This window comes from Arvicola amphibius, chromosome 4, assembly GCF_903992535.2.
Source record: "Arvicola amphibius chromosome 4, mArvAmp1.2, whole genome shotgun sequence".
NCBI lineage: Eukaryota > Metazoa > Chordata > Mammalia > Rodentia > Cricetidae > Arvicola > Arvicola amphibius.
The window spans coordinates 85,264,535-85,285,222 of NC_052050.1; the positions used below are offsets into that span (position 1 = coordinate 85,264,535).

Genomic DNA, 20,688 nt, shown 5'->3' on the forward strand with positions numbered 1-20,688 from the left:
ATTATAGGACTTTTGCTTGTAAAAACCCCATTTTATATTAACTATAAAATATATGGGATAGAAGTTTACAAGCCTTGAATGTTAAAACATATGTGATCAAAAGTCGCAGTTTCTTTGGGAGTATCAGTGGGTGTCCAGAATAGAGCTGGAGTATTCTGTCTCTTCTGGAAGGTCCACTGCTGCCTAATTAGATCTGCTAAGATTTCTGAAGCCATTTTAGCCATTGCTGAGTGCTATGATCTCTAAATAGTCTCTGTTGTCTGGCTGGGGAGACATATTTTGGCCTGTGGGTTCAAAGTGGGGAGATGTACATCATGGCCAGTACTGGAGAGGGGAGTGACGATGTGGATGTTGTAATTAGATGTGTTTTCTGGGAGTGATCCTTGAGTTGCCCCTGAAAAATGAGTTGGGGGAGATGTTCGTAGAATCACCCAAGGCTTGTTTGTAACCTGATCTGGAATATCAAGTTTGTGGGTAGTTATTGATTTCCCTCAGTGGGTGGAACGTGTTTGCTTTGTGACACACTGGCTGCAGAAGGGAGGTTGGGAGAACAAATTGCTGACTGTCAGAGTCGTGCTGTGTCTATGGAGTGCCTCCTTCTAGTGTAGCCAATCCAGCCAAGTGGCCTTTCACATCTGCAGATGGTCTGTGAGCCCAAGGGGAAAAGGCAGCGAAGGGAAGCAGAGCCCTGCTTACTGTGCTCAATCCTGAGCAGCAGAGCTGGGATTTTAATCAAGGGCTTTCCCGGTGTGCCAAAACACACCCAGGAGGCAGAGCAAGCCTTGACAGCCATAAGCCCTCTCTTTCCCAGGAGGGTTAAGCTGAGCAGCAGTTTGCCTCCCAGTCGGTAGGAACTTGGCCAAAGTCCAATGAGGTTCACCTTAAAGTCCATGAAATATTGACCAGGATCAAAGAGACGATTAACTAGTGCTGGTGACCAAGTGAAAGCCCAGCTTGGAATGAAATTATAGGTCCACACACCAAGTCAGGCTTACAGAGCTGGGTAGCCATGCGGCATGGACAACCTTTCTCTGAGGTCACCCATCTCTCGACTGTTCCACAGATTCCCCCACACAATAGACTGAAGACATACCTGAGATCAGAGACTAGCAAATGTTTCTCCATTGGGGGCATGAGGTGCCAGCCTTACCTTCTTAGCTTATGGGAGATTTGTTTGCATTCTCTCTGTCTGTCTGTCTGTCTGTCTGTCTGTCTGTCTGTCTCTCTCTCTCTCTGTCTCTCTGTCTCTCTCTCTCTCTCTGTCTCTCTCTCCCCTCCCGCTCCCGCTCCCTCTCTCTCCGTCCCCCCTCTCTCTCCCCTTATTTTCAGAAGAGAAGAGGGTCAGAATTTCTTACTGTGTGTATTGCACTATATCCAGAGGCTCCCAATGAAACCCACCCTGTCCTGGAATGAGCACTGTATCCAGAGGCTCCTGATGACATCCACTCTGTCCTGGAGTGAGTGCACAAACAATGGCCTTGTGCTGGTGTAGAACTGGTACCTCCCCAAAATCTGGAAGGATGATGATCTAATGGGAAGAAGTTCAGACTGCATGATGATTAGCTTCTGTTGTCCTCATTTGGACCTCGGCTTCATTCCTGGGGCGATCAGTAAGAATCACATTGTCTATCCAGTTCCAAAGCTAATGGCATAGTGTGATTCCCGGCAAGATAGAAACACGTCCTGCGTGTTCCAGGGACACAGGCAACAGTCACCCCAGTCAGAATGGAAGCACCAAGAAAGCTGTTTTAGAGGATTTGACCTCTAAGTTCAGACCTAGAAGGCAAGGGTCAGTCAGGTGAAGGGTATTTTTAGCGAAGAAAGCAATGTGCAGAGATCCGGAAGCAAAGGACAGTGATGGGTGAGGTGGAGAAGCAACTGGCGAGGTGAAGAAAGGGTCTCACAAAGGATCTGTGGCTGCACCAAGAGTTGTAAGATATCCTTGGAGTAATCGGATGAATTCTGAACTGCAGTGATTGTACAGAAAGAAGAGAGGTAACTTAGGACATGTGACCTAGGACATGGAAGCAGCTGTTTCATGACAGGTCAGATGTGATACTTAGAAAGGGATAGAACCAAAGATGGTACCCCAGTTTACTTGGTTGACTGTGATGGGGTAACTTCTTCATTCTGAGAAGAAATCGAAGAGGACAGATTTGAGGGAAGATGTCCTGTGCAGATATGGAATGCTTTCCTCTGGAGCTCAGGCTGTGGCCGTGGTCACAGAAGCAATTTTGGCTCAGTGCTCTTCAAGGTGGTCTTTCAAAGAGGACAGAGACTCCCCTTTTCGTTCTTTCACTGGCTGATGTTAGGAACCTATGAAGGAAAGATAACCTTGGGTGATAACACACTAAAAGACACATCCCATTTTAAAAGGGATATGAGACTCCACATGCCATAGGCCAAACTTTCTTGAAGAAACAAAACAAAAAGTGAAAACAGAACCCAGGAATGCTGCATTTTCTTCTGCAGTCACTCAGACAAAAGAAACTTTGGATTAAAATACAGAGAGTTGAGTAACTACGCAGTCTCCTCGGTAGCGGTCTGAATTACAATTTGGACTTGACACCTGATGGCAAATGGCCCAGCCTCTGTCAGCGTGGGTACCTGAGGCAACCATCTCACATGGGATGCGGGTCTGTGATCCTCATTATCTCTGCCTGCGAAGATTGGTTTAAGGCTTTTGCAAGATCTGTCTTTTAAAGCACTTGTGTCTGTTTGCTTGACAATCAAGCAATGATTTAGAAATGCTGCTTCCTGAAGCGTCACCGGCTAATGTAATTTCGCGGCTCCAACTACAAACCAGAAAAATTATTTCATCCCCAAATAGGGGAGCCAGACATTTCTGAGAAATCAGAGTTAACAAGAACACAAAGTCTTTTCTACAAAGCAGGCTGCAGCATTGATGGCTTCCTCCATGAGACTCTTGCTGAGTCTCAGCATCAGTAGCCTCTGTCATCCAGGGATGCTGGTCTTGCTAATAGGTAGAGCCGGTCCCTTTCCGATGGATGGAGAGCTGCTTCTGCAGGGGTCTGATCTACTCTAGTGCCAATGTCCACTTGTCTCTCCTTCCTCCTGCCACTTCTGTGCACTTGTATTTTTTCATGGTTATAGAGTTTTGGATGAGGCTTTAACAAAGATTCCGTTCAACTCTCTGTCTGACCTTTCACCTCCTTACCCCAGTGTGCAGACAGCCTTCCGGGATTTGAACATCACTAGAAATGGAGAGCTTACCATCGGACTTAAGAGAACGTATCACGGCAGCTCAGTTTTGGGTAGGATTTGAAAACCCAGGTGCTTCCCATGGAGATCATTAGTGTTTAAAATCTCTCGCCAGGCTCGTCGCTCGGATCCAGATCTCTGCAATGGGACCTGATGGAGATACTATGGCGGGCTAATAGAATGAATTTTTTTTTTTTTTTTTTTTTTTTTTTTTTTTTTGATTTTTCAAGACAGGGTTTCTCTGCAGCTTTTTTAGAGCCTGTCCTGGAACTAGCTCTTGTAGACCAGGCTGGCCTCGAACTCACAGAGATCCGCCTGCCTCTGCCTCCCGAGTGCTGGGATTAAAGGCGTGCGCCACCACTGCCCGGCTAGAATGATTTTTTTTAAGGCACCTCCCCATCTGTGCTATGGCTGCTCCTAACAGCACTGTAGGGAGGTACAAACTCAGTGTTTCTGTCTTCTTTGTTTTGTCGTCTGCACACGTCTTCTCTCCTTCGACTTGGGTGCTGATAGTTGGTTGGCTGAAATCATCCAGTTCCACTTCAGAACAGTGCTTACACCTAGGGACCCTCGGTGATTGTAGCTGAGTAACTGACTGACTGGATGAATGTGTGGCTGAGTAGTTAAACTGTACGAAAGGGCTAACCCCTTATCTGACTTGCCATCTCCTTACTGCGGGTCTGGTTGGTTTCATTTTACAAATGATTTTGTAAGTTTTAAGTCCCCACAGTTCTAACACGTTGGTTCCCTAACCTTTTCTCTTTTGGATCCTGGCCACTGAGCCAAGCACCTCATGGATTGCTCAGCACACGCACTACCCGGCACTTCATTCCCAGTCGTAGACATATTTGAAACTCAAGATAACTGATCACTCTTAATCAGTCTTTTCCACCTTCCTTCAAAGTCTTTGGAGACCTTTGGCCTCAACAGAATGCATTTTATATCAGATGTAGGACTCTGGTGTAACAGTGAGGGACCATGAACATGCCTGTTCTTACAGTCACACCTGGCTCACGACAGCGGCAGCTGCTCCAGCTGTTCTCTACATGGCAGTGACAAGGAATCTTCTCGAAGGGGCTTTTTTGTGACTCTCTTGTCCAGGCAGCTGTCGGGGAGGGAGGCATTCTGCTGCACTGTAGATCTCCTTTGTGAATTTAGTTGCAAAATTAGCTTTTGAAGAGAAGGACGGTGCTGGTCTTCTGATGGTTTAAAGACGAACAGCAGCGAGGTCTAAGTGGGTCATGGAGTATCCTGAAGTTGTGGGAATTACCCACGTTCTGGGGAAGGGCTTCCTGCCTGAGATGAGCTTGCTTGGCTTTCCTGTCACGTGTACCCTAACACCTGTGATTCCCTCTAACAAATCCGAAGTTTCAAAGTTGCAAGTTAATAACCCTTTTTAAAATGCATTTGAAACAAACGTCTAAACAAACAGGTAGGGCGTTTCTTCTCTAGATCTGCTAGCAACAAAAACTTACTTTGTAAAAGTTCTATCTAAACAAATGTAGTCAAAAGGTGAATCATTCACAGACCCTGGAAAAACTGTAGAACTAGCCCTCGGGGGAGGGCAGAGCTAGAGTAGTTCCCAGAAGGGAACAGAGGTGAGGGTATGTGGCCTCCTCCGTGCAGATGACAGCTGTACCCCATGAGGTCTAGAACCTCCATGTAATGGTTCAGAGTACAGGCTGTGACCACCCAGGAGCCATCACTTTCTACCTGTGTACACAAAGCATCAGCCAAATTGGGGAGATAATAGCACTTTTTTCCTTCAGTGACCAGGAAAAATAACCGAGTTAACTCTTGCCAAATACTTCAAATGGTGCATTTAAGCCTAGAATACTGGAAGTACTCGATATGTGTTAGTAGTTAGTAATGTCATCTGTTACCTTTATAAATGATCCCTTGAGATGTCTATGTGTGATACCACCCCATTTAGGACCCAGTGTTCAGCCCTTATCCTAAGGAATGTGGGCACCTTCCAACAGCTTCTCATGGTTAGAGCCCTTTGCAGGATATCCTCCCCAGAGTCAGTCAAGGGCCTGGCCAGAAGATAGGCATGCTGATGTTCAGGTGGGAAACAAGACCTGGGTCTCCTTCATCTTCTCCTTGATTTAGCTTCTGACTTTCTTACTGTTCATTGCCTTGGTTGGACTTTAAGTACCTAACGGGAAAGAACCACGGCTCATCCCTGTACCTTTAGAAACCTGGTGCCTCAAAAGAGGAAGGAAACATTCCACATCTAGCTGTTGGATTGAATTTAAATGACATTCTGGTGTCTATGATTCATGCCTGAGCTCAAGTGGCATCTGGCTGTGTATGGTTTGAAACAACTTTGGAGCTATTTTTTTCCCCTTAAAGATTTCACTTAAGGAAAACGTAGAGATAAAATTGTGTAAGACTTTAGAATCCTCCTGAAATGCCCTGAGACAGCATTGTCAGGAAAGAACCTCTTCTTTACGAAAGTTCTAGTTTATTTTATAAGAAAGCAATGTGCACAGGAGTCAAGGGGAAGGCTGTTCCATGGGGTGTTTTGTAATTTGAAGAGTGATCAACAGTAGGATTATGCCGAGATAAGGAAACAAATCCATGATTTGAGAATGTTATAGTAGTAAAATAATTAAGATAGTTGCTATATGCAAAAATCTAAAAATCGCTCCAGGAAATACTGGTAAGTGAATGGCATCAAGGAACTAAGCAATGCATGCAGGCTTGCCTCACTTTGAAAAAGCTGATATAGGCAAAGGACACTATAGGTTTTATTCTGCTTATATATGGAAAGTCATACACAAAGATCATGAGAGTTTACAACCATAATATGATATGAATTAAAGTAAACGCAAGATAAAATGAGAATAGGAGGATTTATACTGAAGCATTTGAATATTTGAATATATGTATATGTATTTACATATTTAATTGAATATATATATATGTATTTACATATTTCTAAACACACAATATAAAACAGCTGTTGATTCTAGGGAATGAGGGACAGGGAAGAAGCCAGAATTGTGAATTACATTCTACGGAAATCTTAACCTAATCCTTACTACTTAATCCTTTTACAAGGATATTTGTTAATATCACCTAATGAAAAAAAATCATATAAATTGTTATATAAGTTCTGTAATAATATAACTATAAATAGGATATATGTACTGTAAGTTTATAGACACATTATATTTATTTATAAGATATTGTAATTTAAAGTTGAATGTTTTCATGAGAAATGGTAAAGAACAATATGTTTTCTATATGTATACATGCATACATAATATATATATATAAAGGAAACTAATACATAGTATTATTCATATATATGAAACTAAACAGGAAGCCCACATGCTTGTCACTGCTTTGCTTCCAGAATGCCGGGACATTCTGCTTCCTGTCATCACCAAGGAGCTGAAGGAGCTGCTGGAGCAGAGGGATGATGGGCAGCAACAGGTCATGGAGAAGAAGTACTGCGTGGAACTGCTCAACAGCATCTTGGAGGTCCTTAGCTGTCAAGATGCGGTGAGTCCTCAGGATGAGGCTGCTGCCTGGGCTCAGATCTGGGCTCAGCTGAGGAAGTTATAAAACATTGATGCTGATGGAGAGCATATGAAACCTAAAGGGAGAATTAACGCCTACTCAGCAGGCTGCTACTCCAGTGACACATCCCTCACAGCTGTGAATGATGGCGCTGGGATAGACAGCAGCCAGAAGTGTACATTTTGTTATCCTGTGTCCTGGTGGACAGGTCTCCCCCCCCCCCAAATGTGGGCGTGAATATCATCAGTCTTTCTAGGTGGTTTGCACCCTCCTGGTCTGTTTTTGTATCCCTAGTTTTCAGGGCTGCCAAGGGGAGCTCCTTATACCCATATGGTCAAGAAAGCCAGCTCAGTGGCTTTCACCCTGAGGGATTTGAGTTTGGTGTATCAGAAGACCTCTTATAATGATAGAAATAGTTAGACTCTTCCTGGGGCTGGAGAAATGGCTCAGGGGTTAAGAGTGCTGGCTACTTTTCCAGAGGTCCTGAGTTCAGTTCCTAGCAACCACATGGTGGCTCACGATCATCTGTGATAGGATATGATGCCCTCTTCTGGCATGCAGGTCTACATGCAGAACATGCATACATAAAATATAAGTAAATTAAATTAATTTTTTAAAAAAGACTCTTCCTGCATCAGCCAATTTCCCAGGCCCATGCTCCAGAGAAAGGGTATGGCATGTGACTATGGAAGGGACAAGCTGAAACTGTGAAGCCAATGTGCATTCGAATGTTATTGCTTAGTCACCCGGAGACAGACTCGGAACCTAAAGGAAAGGTCTCAGTGGAGGGCTGAGGCTTCTGAAGGACAGCCCCTAGTGTTGGAGAAGGCTGCAGGATGGCAAAGATGCAAGCTGCCAGCCGGAAGAGAGAGAGAGTGTGCACGTGCTTTACATAGGCATTTATGGTATATGAAGACACATCCAAGTGGGCTGGACACTTAAAGGCTGAAGGAGTTCCTACAGCACCCTAGGAAGAGTGGTGCAGGCCGAGGGGACGTGCCCAGACACACCTCAGACTCTAAGAACTTCAAGTGGGAGGGACGGGTTCTTGCTTGGTTTGGCTTAAGTTTGTGTGGGAAGATCTCCCTGTGCCCTGCCCTTGTGTGGGATTGCACTCAGAAGACTTAGGCCCAAACAATCAAGAGGTCATTGAGGTCGTTCCTGAGTATTTATGCAAAGTCCTCAGCACTTTGATCTCAAAAAAGAGCTTCCTGGATGAACTCTGTTCTGTGGTAAACTGTAACTTTTAACCTTCACAAGGGGATGCTTTTGTACTGCTCAGATCTCATAGCCATACTTATCAACCTCCCTATATGTGATTTATCTTGTGTCTTCCTCCTACCCTTACCATCCTAATTAGCAGTCTTGAGAAGCTTGCTTCATTTATCCATCCATCTGCCATTCATTCATTTACTCAGAAATACATAAAGGGCACTAAGTGTCTGCTAGGCGTTGGGGATACAGAGCATGAAATGGCTCCTCAAGAATGTCATTACAGAAATGTAAATAAGCAACCGGAATACGCAGGCTCAGCATCTGCGATTTAAAAATCCCAAGTCGGAAATGCCCCCAAGATGAAAGCTTCAGAATACCATGTGTTAAGGACATAGGTAAAAAAAAAAAAAAAATTCTAATCTTTGAAAATCTTGTTTCATGCCCAAGTTATTATTATCACCATTGTTTATTACATAAACAATGGGGATCCTTAAATTATAGCCATTTTGGTTAAAAAGTTCATACTCTGGTTAAAAAAATTGTCTAAAAGGATTTTCAAACTATACATCTAAAGCATGTGTGAAAATAAAAAAATAATCCTTGCTTAGACATGGGTCCCAAACACAAGCTATTTCATTGAATATATGGAATAAACATGTCTTTAAAATCTAAAGACAACATGTAATGTCATGACTAAACTATACATGTGCTAAAGGTGCTAGACCTCCCCAGGACTGACTAAGTGTGTATGTGGGGGCACTAGGGTATGGGGGTGGTCATCGAGGAAGCATTTGCAAGGACAGCTTCAACTGATGTTCAGAGGTTAAAAACAATTATGACTCTCGCTGTTTGCTGTTTTCTAGGCACTGTGCAATCCATGCAGTCTTATTAATCTGCCCCCAAGTAGTAAGGTTTGTTATTCTATTTAGTGAACAACATTGAGCTTCATAATCCAAGCTGAGGTTCGTCAGACTATGTGGTCTGTGCAGTCATGGGCTTGAAGACGCAAGGGCAGTGCCGTTTCTTTTCTTTCCACATCCTTGTACCATGGAAAGAGAAGATGGACCCGAGAGCTTGAATACTCAACAGTCCTTCCAGAGATGAGACCAGGCTGACAGCGTTTCTCAGTACATCTGCCTGCCAGCTGTCCAGTTGGCACTGGGCGTTATCACTTGGTCTTTATTTATTGTTATTTTAAGTATGTGTATATGTGGTGGGGGCGGGGTGTCTTACCGTGTAAGGACGTGGGAGCTGGCTCTTCATTTCTTTAGAAATGCCTTAGTGAATGTTTCCCTTTTTGTGAATAACCAATGTTCAATGGTTCTTTACATTTCATTCTGGAAAATGTCATAGATGTCTGGGAATTCACGGTTTGGGGAAGCACAACTATGGTGGGTGTTCCTGGTCCTCTTATTCCTGATATAGGTAGTGTCCAGTTCTTTTGTATGGTAGCTGTTGTGAATCCATCCACCGCAGGGAAATGGCGCTTCCAGGTCTGCTCTACATATTGTTGTCAGTTTGCAGCTTCAGGAGCATTGCGGACCCTGCCTCCCTCCTGGGAGAGGAGGCTGTTGTCTCTCCCAGACTCAGGACTCAGGGCGTCAAAACCTACAGGGAGTAGGAGTCCCTGAGTACCTCCTGGACTCAGTGTGTAGGAGGTGTGGTGTCACATTCACAGTCTAAGTCCCTTTCGTAATGTGGTCTGACTAGAGACTAGCCCACTCCTCTCTCAGGATAAGCAGCTGTCTAGTGGATGAGCTATTCAGACAGCTTATCACCACTGAGTTGGTGCACGATTCTGGTCTGGTTGAAGTTCACACCACACAACCAGTTTATGAAGGCAAAAATGTGTCTCTGCTGACCATCTTCTTTTATGACTCCGTGGTTATGAGCACACTGAGCCTGACTGCAAATCGGAAATCCCAAACGCCCTAATTGAAATCTCTCTTGTTCTGGTTGGCTGTGATTCTCAGAGCCAACTTCACCTGGGGAGCTTTTGAAAGATGACAATGCCCTCGGCCATGCGTTGTGATTTCACTGCTAAGTGACCGGAGGAGGCATTGCAGTGAGGAGTTTGCTAGGTAATGGAGGGAAGACCAAGAGCCGTGGTTCTGGTGCAGAAGGTGTCAGTCTTAAGCTTGCTCTCTGGTGATCTGGAGGAACACTAAAGCGCAGTTTGATCATCAGTTTCAGAGCATGGGATCTGATACCTGATGGCCTGTTTCTCTCATCAAGTGCCCAGGTGACTTCTACGCTGTCAGGCTGAAGAGCATACTGGCAGGTGACCCATTTTACTGTTCTTCGGTATTTCCTTGAATTAGAGCAGGGGTTCTCAACCTTCCTAGTGCTGCGACCACTTAATACAGTTCCTCATGTTGTGGTGGCCCCCAACCATAAAATTGTTTTTGTTGCTACTGCATAACTATACTTTTTCTATCACTATGAGAAGTGCTCCCCAAAGGGGTCATGACCCATAGAGGAGTAGCTAGACTCCTTTTCACTTCTTTACCTCCATGATTCAAGAGCCCTTTCCAATATTCATTTAATAGGCCACAGGACAGAAAACAAAGGCTTCCAATCCATTCACCCCACTTGGGACTTCATTTTGGCAGGCAGGGTTAGCAGTTACATGGAGCGCACAGAGACCTGACTTTGAAAATCCAGACGTAGGAACAACAGGATTTTCTGCAGACACTTTAAAAAACCGAGACTATGACATTTGGAGGAAAGTGGATGCAGCTAGAAACCATGATGTCAAGCAAAACAAGCCAGACGCAGGAAGATGAGTACGTAGAACCTAAGTTTAAAATTATATAAACATATGTATCACTTTATATTATATATACATATGTATCACTTTATATTTATGCTCATATATGTGCTTACAGGTTACAAAGCTAAAAGGGGGATCGTGATGAGGGAGGACAAGATCTTAAGGAAGCTGGGGAATAGAGAGGTAGTGGAATGTTTGTAATAGGGAAACAGGTGTGATTAACTGGGGGAGGGAAGGAGAGCACGGGTGGGGGGGGTAGAGTGAACAGGAACAACATGTAATAACACACAGGCATGAAGGGGAGACCCATTACTTTGTATGCTCACATACAAAGTCAGTTTAAAAGAAGGGAAGGAAGGTACCCAGACCATGGGATAGCATGCTTGTTTTGCCCAGGTACCAACTTCTCAACACTTGGACTTTGGGAACATATTTAGAATGGCCACCCAGAGCATCCTGAATTTTCCTTCTGCTTATTTGGAGCCTCTGTCCTCATAATAGAACAGCCAGTTATTACTGACGCTTGGTGGATGTCATGCAGCAATTCCTTACCCCAGCCGAGGCTTAGACAGTGACCGCTGCCTGGAACTCTTTCTGGGGAGGAAGCGTACCGGGTAGAAGTGCAGCAGCTAGCCTGTCGGATGGGATGCCAAGCTTCCCTTTGGGGCTGCCACCTGTGTTTGGAGGAGGATGGAAAAGGATGCTTATCTTTCCTTGTCACTGTTGGAGTAATTACAGCCCCACCCAGGAGGCCTGCTAGGTTTGATGTTAGCCTAAGTGGCTTGTGACTCAGGGCAAGCTGTCTGTCTTAGCCTGGGTGGAGGGTTTTAATTATTATCTATTTAAATTTTAGTGTTAAATTTTCTCACACAGCTGCCATACTTGTACTTAGCATATCAAAGGGGCCGGCTCAGATGAGGAATGAGCAGCCTGGCTTCTATTTCGACTAATTCCCTTTTCTCTTTGTCAAGTTGGGCTGTCAGCTCCAAGGGACCCATTCTGTACCTTAAAGCCTTCTGAGGAATTCATATAATTTAATTTTGCACCTGAACTGGATGGAGTTTTTTTTATCCTCTCCTAAACCAGAGTTTTCATTTTTGCATTCCACTCCATAAGGAGAAAGGAGGGTGACCATTTTATATACCTCATGCAGCAATCCAGTGTAAAGATGAGTTTGTATTCTCAAAATGGAAAAGGGGTGTTATACCTGAATCATGGAGCTAGGGGTGTCTAGAATCACTGTTTAAGAAAAATGGAAGGTGTGGTGACCTATCCCTTTAATCCCAGCACTGGGCAGACAGAGGCAGGAGGGTCACCTGCAAGTTCAAGACCCATCTGGAATGCAAACTGAAGTCCTATCTCACAGCATCTTTTAAAGGCATGGGCTTTTTAGTCTGTTGACTGTGCCTGGAAGGTGTCAATGCCAGTCCCGTGCAGGGGCAGCATGAGCCTTTGGTATCTCATCAGCTTCAACTCTGGGGGTGGAGAGTAGGGGAGGGGTGGATTCTGCAGGTGCAGCTTCTCTTACCCAGAACGTTCTTCCTCGATTCCATCCCTTCTCTGTGGGGAGGATCCCACATTCCTGTTAACTTTAGAGATCTTCAGAGTTTTCTCACTTCGTCCCCTCTTACCCCCATCTCCAGGGAGAGTTAAAAGCTTAGTTATCTTCAATTCTTCATTTTTTCCTGCATGTAATCTGAGACGGTATTCATGGACCGACTCTTCTAGGTTACATTCTTCTTCATCTCTCCCCAGTCATGCTTGGAGCACATGTGCTCAGGGTGCAAGCCTCACCCTCCTGGTCATCACAGGCCAGTCCCACCCCATGCAACCAAGTTGCTTCAGTCCCAAGCTTCCTAACTTGTCCTGTGTTCCCTTTCTCAGTTTTGGTGCCTCTTGGCATCGCTTGGAAGTGGCTGTCTCTCTCTGTTTAGCTAAATCCTACCTAAGGCTAGTTCTGAAGTCACATAAATGTCACTGTTTATCCGTGGGGAGCCTTCCCTAATCCTCCTCCTCTGCTGTGGTCCTGGGAGCCAATTACCTGCTGTGTTGTATTGTACACTTGTGTGGTCATTTTCTGAGGACTAGCTGTCAGCTTTGGGGGGGAGGGTGACCCGAGGTAGAGACCAGCTATACTGCCTCTGCTGCTGTCAACTCAGCACTGAATGTCTCCCGAGGCTTCCTGGAAGGCAGGTGTGCTGCGTGCTGCACGGGCCCACTCAAACAATGAATGACAGGCCCAGAATCTCCCCCAAGGATGCATTGGTGCTAGAGGACCATTTTCTTTGCTCTCTTTGGAGATGATTGGCAAAGGGGTCCAAATAATCCCAGCTCCCCACAGGTCTGCATGAGACCTCTTATTTTGTCAAAACCAACTTTTTATTCAATTTATTTTAGAGAACTTAATTGGTTTTTATTAGGGACTTGTGGACCAGATAGTGTCCTTTCCCAACATTAGAAAGAATTCTAGTGGGTGTGGGTGAAAGCCAGTTTGTGCAGGGTAGCCTGGGCTACCTTGGAAACAGAATGATGCAGAATGCTGGTTGTTTAAGCCCACAGTCCTCTAGGTTATCCTTCCCATAAGGATAAAAACAGAAGTGTGGTAGGAACTCTTATGAAAGCTCACTCACACTTGGCAGAGCCCTTTCCAGTTGGCTGTTCTGACTCTCCTAGCCTTTTTGTTGTGTTTTTTTGGGGGGGATTCTCTTTAGGGAGTATTATTATTATTATTATTATTATTATTATTATTATTATTACACACACAGTATTGTTGACTATTTGGTCTGCTCTGTTGGGCTCCAGGCAGGAACCTGGTTCTGACCAATGGCCCCCTTTACTTCTGTCTAATAGTTCTTACATTTTATCCTCGTCTTCTACTCCCATTTCTCAGAGAGCCCAGAGCTTGAGGTAAGCTGCCTGTAAGAGAGTCAAGAAAGACCACGGCTGCCTCTTGCCACTACCATCTAATTCCCAGGAATCAATACCACCCTGCTAGAGCAGCAGGATTTTCTTCTAACCTATCTTCTCCATTCCCAGTATTCAAATTAAAGGCAGGGATAAGGTTTGATGAAATTCTTTTGTCTGGGACACATCCCATAGAGCAGCTCATGGTAGCCAGACTTAAAGCTGCCTGGTTGGGAGCCCTACACCCTATCTCCCCCTCACACTTCACACTGCCTGGCTGGGAGCCCTACACCCTATCTCCCCCTCACACTTCACGTTGCCTGGCTGGGAGCCCTACACCATATCTCCCCCTCACTCTTCTTCCACTTCTATGGTGTGAAAGGTGCCCTCCCCCGGCTATTGTGATGGCTTTTTTGAAAGGATGACACAGCTCTTGTTTGTCTGTGCCTGTCACGTGCAGAAATGGGGCCCATGATGCTCAGTATGCTACCGAGGAAGCTAAGCCTCAGAGAGCAATGAGTTATCATTCCAACTAAGACTCCAAGAGGAGAATTCTCCTCTCACCCCAAATTCACAGCCTCTCCCTTTCCCCCCCCAACCCCTGCATACTGACATTGCATTCTCTAGCATTCTTCCCCTAGAGGTCGGTGATCATACTTTGGAGTTTATTCCATGGATAAGCTCGTGGCTTATTCCACTAGTGTTTGGACACTTCTCAACATGTGCAGTAATTGACCTATGGTGCCACCAGTAGCCAGGGTAGGGGAGAAATCTTACCTCTGCTTCCTTTCGCCTCTAGAGTACTGGAAAAGCATCAACACTCTCCACTAAAAATGGGACCCAGTCCCCAGCCATGTCAGGGTCGCAGTAATGAATGCCCATGGAAAGACCCAGCACATTCGAGGCCTATAACCTGCTCTCTGTGATGCTTTCCTTCTTCCCTAGTGTTCCTTGTTCCTCCTGTGCTCTCTACTATTGCAGGCAGCTTTGGAAACAAACCCGTGGTCCTTTTAAGACCAGCAAAGGGCTAAGTGGCCTGCTGTGGGAATGACAGACAGGGATTAAGCCCAGAGGAAACTGTAGCCTGATTAGCCTGGAAGGCAAGCTCCAGGCCAGGGCTGGTGGTGGTAGTAGATGCTTTGGTCCATCTGGGGCCAGTAAGAGGCTTGCCAAGGTGTGGCACATGTTGCTTCTGGGTACAGCTTTCAGCACCAGGGCTCAGTCTGTCAGGGGATCCTAGAGGGAAATGTCATGGTGCTTTCTCATGGACTCCTCTGGAGTATTCCAGATCCCCCCCAACCCCGGGCTTATGAAAACCGTTGTACCAATTGTGGTATCTTGGAATTCACTTATACTAATTCCTGGGTGTCAGAGGTTGACTTCTTAGGAATTTTATGAGATAATTGCTAAGTAACTGCCTTGATTAAACATTTATTTAAGTCTATAATTAAGTGGACCATATTCAAATCAAAAGCAGTAGATACTCAAAGCATTCCTAATTGCCTTGTAAGGTTTTATTCTTACCCATGCACTTAAGATTATTTACACCTATTGTGTCTGAGTGGCAGAAATTCAATGGAATGTTTGGTTATTGGGCCTAGAAATCAACCAGGAAGCAAGTAATTAAAGAAAAAAAGTAGGTAAACGTATATCATGGCTAGTGTTTGAAAATACATTTCCCGGGGAACCAGTTCACAAAAGTCTACTTTCATACCACTGCCAGGAATCTAGAAAGATTGCCCCAAACCAGAAAACCCCCAAAGCCAATGGGTGCTGCCTCAGGGCTACCCATTCTGTCCCCAGTGGCTCTGAATCTGATGATGCCATGGACTTCATAGAATTGGTGAAAAATATTGCCTTCTAGAGTTGTATTGATCTGAAGACAAACTGAACATCCAACCTTAGGCCAAGGAGGGGGGATATTGCTCATTTTCTGCGACAATGCTATTGATCAGTGATGGCTTCTTCCCTATGGGTTCTGAGGGTTTTGAAGTCTTGTATAGGTCACAAAAAAAGGAAAGAAAGAAAAAGAGCCTAGAGAACAGGGAGGGAGTGGGGATAGGGGATTTGTGATTTGCTACATCTTCTCCAGACATCTGATCTTACAAGTGTGGGAAAGGCAGATTTGACATGGGGATTATCTTAGCCCTTAATGACAATATAGAAGTTGATCTTTTGATTAAGTGAGTACCAGTGTATTTGTTGTTAATGGGAAGAACCAACCATAGGTCCTAAAGAAATGAGCAAACATATGAGAAGCGGAATATTTGGGGAGTCTTGAAGCATTTTCCTTAGGTATTTTTTCACGGTAGGGTAAAACACTAACTTCAGAATGGAGGGACCAGGCAGCCATGGTTAGTAGAAAACAAACTCTGGCTCCAGTTTTTCTTACAGTACTCTCAGAACACAGGGCACTTTTGACTCCAGGTTGCAGGGATAGGTTCCCACAGACTAGATAAGCAATAATTCATGCCACAAACTCCTGCTGGGTATTTCCTAATTCTGACCCTGTCTACCTGGAGGTAGAATGTTATCCTCCAGTCCTTGTCTGTCCCCACTTCTGAGGCTAGTTGCAAGACTTAAGTTGCTTTATGTATGCTTCTGACTGAGCCGTACCAATTGGGATTACCCAACATCCTCCTTTGATGCAATTAATATCCTGGAGCAGCTCCCAGGACTCAGGGATGCTCTCTTGTTTACTGGCTTATTAAAGGGGGTGATGGATCCATATAGCAAGGTGTGGGAAAATGGGCTCTGGGCTTCTGGATCCTGTCTAGGAACTTCATTCTCTAGGATAGCAGTTCTCAACCTGTGGGTCATGACTCATTTGCTGGTCATATATCAGATATCCTGCTTATCAGATATTACAATTCATAACAGTAGCAAAATTACAGTTATGAAGTAGCAATGAAATAATTCTATGTTTGGGGGTCACCACAGCATGAAGAACCATGTTAAAAGGTCGTAGCATTAGGAAGGTTGAAAACCCTTCTTCTAGAACCTTCCACGTGTCCAGCAGTCTGGAAACTCTCTCTGTCCTGTCCTATAGAGTTTTGTGGAGATAATATCACACAGGCAAGAGTGCCACTAGCTTGGGTAGAGATAACCACTGGCCTGTGAGTTTGGGTACTTCTGCCCATCTTCCTTGAAGTTGGAGGGAAGACCTAGAATGGAGGTCTCATCTCTGCTATCAGACAAGTGGACCTAAGGGAATTTCATTATGGCCCACTCTAACATAGAAATATTGGGGTGTGTGGTGGTTTGAATGAGAATGGCCCCCAAAAGCTCATGTATCTGATGCACAGCAAATGAAAGTAATGGAGAATGGGAGGTTTTGAGTTTCTGTGACAAGCCTCAGAAAAGAGAGATTCTAGATTCTATGCCCTGACCCATGGAGGAAGCCACAGATGAAAACTCCCAAATTCATTTCATAGTGTTGTATATGATACTAACCAAGTAAAGAAAGAGGGGTTGCAAGCAGGGGAATGGATGAGCCAGCATCACATGCACCACTGTAGGATGCATTGAGAAGGGCCTAGCATATCCCTGAAAACCTTGCCTAGTCAACTTTCACCTAACAGCGAGCTGGTAAAGGAGACCAGACTGAGGAAGACAAAGTAGTTGCTAGATTAGTGTCCTCAGAAAAGTTCCAAAAGTTGGTGAAGGTTGAGGTATTGACACAGACTGGGAGAGGCTTTAGGAAAAAGTGGGCCCTTTGGTTGGCTCACAGACCAAAAAATGGACATTTAGAGCAAAAATGGGAAAAATTACAGGAAAAACTACAGCTAGATAAATTCTTAGAGAGGACAATGGGCCAGAGAGACAGAGAAACTGTTTTGTTACTTTTCTGTAAATCTGATAAAACTATTTCCAAATGGAAACATCTTAAATTTCTGAGTATTTACGTAGGGACTCATTATGAACAGGGAGCCCAGAGAGAGCTCAGAGTTTCTTGAGTCACCTGTCCCAGTGTGATAGATGAAGGTCTTCTCTGATTATAAGTTAAAAACAGCAGAATCCACTATCCAAGGGGAAATCTTACTATGGGATTACATTAGCAAAATGGCGGCCGTCTACTGAGCTCATAAGGAGGCCAATGGAGTTTCCTGGTGGTGAACTGATTAGAGAAAGAACACTTAAACAAGGTTGAGGTGGGAGCGGTGACTCGCGGCACATGTGACTATTCCCAACTTCCCATGCTGCAGCATGTCACATGGGCTATTTGGCAGTCCCATCTTTACTGCAGTTCCTAAGCAAGAGTTAGACACTCTTGAACGTTACCTGCTGTTCGCCTGACAGGCTCAGAAAATTGGGGGTTTGTCTTCATTTTCCAGGTGGTCATTGGCTCATTTGTTCGTAGGAGAGCCACTTAGAAAATAAGAAGACAGCCTTCGGTGATGTTTGACTAGGACTCCCCAATAAAGTTAATAATCCAATGTGTTCTGTCCCATCAGCACCATCTCACAATGTTTCCTGAAATGTTCCATGCTGTTTTTAATCTCCCATGACAAAAGCTGAACCTACTCCTTTGCCTACAGCCACAGTGGGCTCTCCACCCCTTCTCTACTCTCCCTTCTTTAGAGTCAAGGGCAGGGTGGTAGAAGTGAGCCACATGTCTGCGTGTGAGAACCAAGTGCAAGAGGGCACCAGAAATTCCATAACCTATAACCTAGAAAAAATGCACTGTGGTGATACACTCCTCTCATCTCAGGACTTGGGAAACTGAGGCAGGAGAATCGCCACAATTTCAAGCCATCCTGGACTCAGAGAGAGATCCTATTTCAAAAACACACTCCACAAGAGCTAGTTCCAGGACAGGCTCTAAAAAAAAGCTGCAGAGAAACCCTTTCTCGAAAAACAAAAAAAAAAAAACAAAAAAAAAGAAAGAAAAAAAAAAGCACACTCCAAAATATTTTTAAAAAACTTAAATATTGATGTAACAGTTAAAAATCAGTATTAATAGTATTTTTTCATCATGCAATTTTTTTCTTATTTTTAAATTAAAAAATAGTGCATTTGATTTTGTTCCCCTTGACTATAGGTTTTTTTAGGCACACTTCAATTTTTTCTAGTAGACAGATGCCTCATTCACCATTTTCTCTTACCCTTGCAAAAAACAAAGACTAAAGAATCTCCCCCATAACCCATAGCTGTGTACGACTGCGGCAGCGTGAGAGGCAGTGGAGAACCCGCCCCTTCCATAGCCAGAGACGGTGCTGGTTCTGTGGAAGAGATCTGCACACAAGGAACCCTTGCATAAAGGCCCTGTTTGGAAAGCGCTGCTATTTAACTGAACCTTCACTGGCTGGCCACTTGCTTTCTAAAAAAAGTATATTTTACATAATATCTGAATTATATCTCTTCTCTACCACTTGGAGGATGAGTCAAACCCCTCCTCAGCAACAGAAAAAATATTGGCCATGCATGGTCCCACTAGTTACTGTGGGAAGCATGGCTTTGATTGCTCACTTATTGAAGTGTGTGTGTGTGTGTGTGTGTGTGTGTGTGTGTGTGTGTTGGGGGTGGGGGTGCTGTTGAGGCATCCCTCTGTCCGCAAGGCCCCAGCGTCACATGGCATCTGGAGACAGAAACCAGGGACTACACCAGGGAAGCTTCCAGCAAACCGTTCAAAAGCACTAGAACAGAGATTTTCTCAGGGTTGTATTGGGTAACTTTTGTCTTGGAGGTAAACAGAATTGATCCAAGAGCCCAAACTGGAAAGGAACTTTAACGATCCCTGAAGTTTCTCTGAACAACCTGGCATGCTAACCTTCTCTGTAAGTCTCGGCTCTCATGTCTCCTACCTAGAATCCAAGATCAGCACACAGCTGGTTATTTTTATGACCACCTTTCCTGCTGTTTTGCATCCTGACAAATGATACCTTGCAAGCCTGCATGCCCCTCTGCCGTCAGTGTCGTTGATCCTGTGTATCAATACCCTGGAAGGCACATCCCTCTTTTTGCCCACCCTGAAGGCCTCCAGCTGGGGATGCACACCTTGGATCTAGTCCCCAAGTATATTTTATTTTGCTTATGAAATTATTCAACAAAAACCACAGTCCCACTTCTTGTCATTGTTTTCTAGGTGACTGGGTTCACCCTTTGAACTGTCTGTCCTTCCTTTCTATCTGAATTGTGGCCCCTGAGAGGTGGCTCTAACCCTTCCTGATAGGCCTAACCCAATTTCCTTGTCCCTTAAGAAATCATCTGGTTCTTCTATCACGATTTTGTGTAGACATCTCTACTGCCTGCTGGTAACACTGGTTGAGTGCTAGAATTCAGAAAGCGGTTGTATGGTTTATACTTGTTCATGTTTCAAATTCTGTCACATGTTTGGACAACTGCGTGTGCCTTGCTATTTCCCCTTTCAACTAAAGCAACATCTTTCTATATAACCACTCAGCGGATGCTAATTAAGCAACTACTGTTTGTCAGACAGCATGCTGGGCATTGGGAATAAAAGGCAATAGAGATGAGCTGCCCCAGAGATTGCATTTCCCAACATCCTCAGCTTCAGTCTCCAGTACCAAGTCTACTCTACATGTCTAGGTGGCCTTTGTTACTGGCCTAGAACCATGGCTAGTACTGTGTCTATAGTGAATTTTACTCTGAGTGTTTAAACATGGAAGTCTTCTGAAGCCCAGGGTCACTTTCTTCACTATCTGACCCACCAAGCTCATTCCACACACTGAGATTCCCCTCATCTCTTGAAAATGTGACTTAGGTTTTCATTGGCTAAAAATACTCTTCTAAGGGGTCCTATATCAGGTCTATAGACTTCACAAGGGAAAGGCTAACCCTATCCCATTATTCTCCTGGATGTCTACATTTTTTTACATAGTTCCACATTTTAAGCAGACTCTCCATAATGAATCTCCATTGTTTAAGCTTTCCATTTTTCAATTAGTCAACTTCCTAGAAAGACATGCTGGCACTCATTTTATATTTGATGCTCAGCAAAACCTAATGAGAAAGGTAAATCTGCTGCCATTGCATTAAACGCTACATAAAAAGCAGGTACCAACCTTGAGTGCTGCGGTGAC

The 20,688-nt window shown here is 44.5% G+C and overlaps 1 protein-coding gene across 2 annotated transcripts in view; it reads left to right on the top strand.

Moving 5' to 3' along the window:
- Dock2 (dedicator of cytokinesis 2) overlaps positions 1 to 20,688 on the top strand; it is a 414,772-nt gene that overhangs the window by 157,469 nt on the left and 236,615 nt on the right. For both annotated transcript variants that reach the window (XM_038325610.1, XM_038325611.1), the window contains exon 26: positions 6,587 to 6,735. In XM_038325610.1, the coding sequence (XP_038181538.1) occupies positions 6,587 to 6,735 (149 nt within the window). The remainder of the gene's footprint in view (positions 1 to 6,586; positions 6,736 to 20,688) is intronic.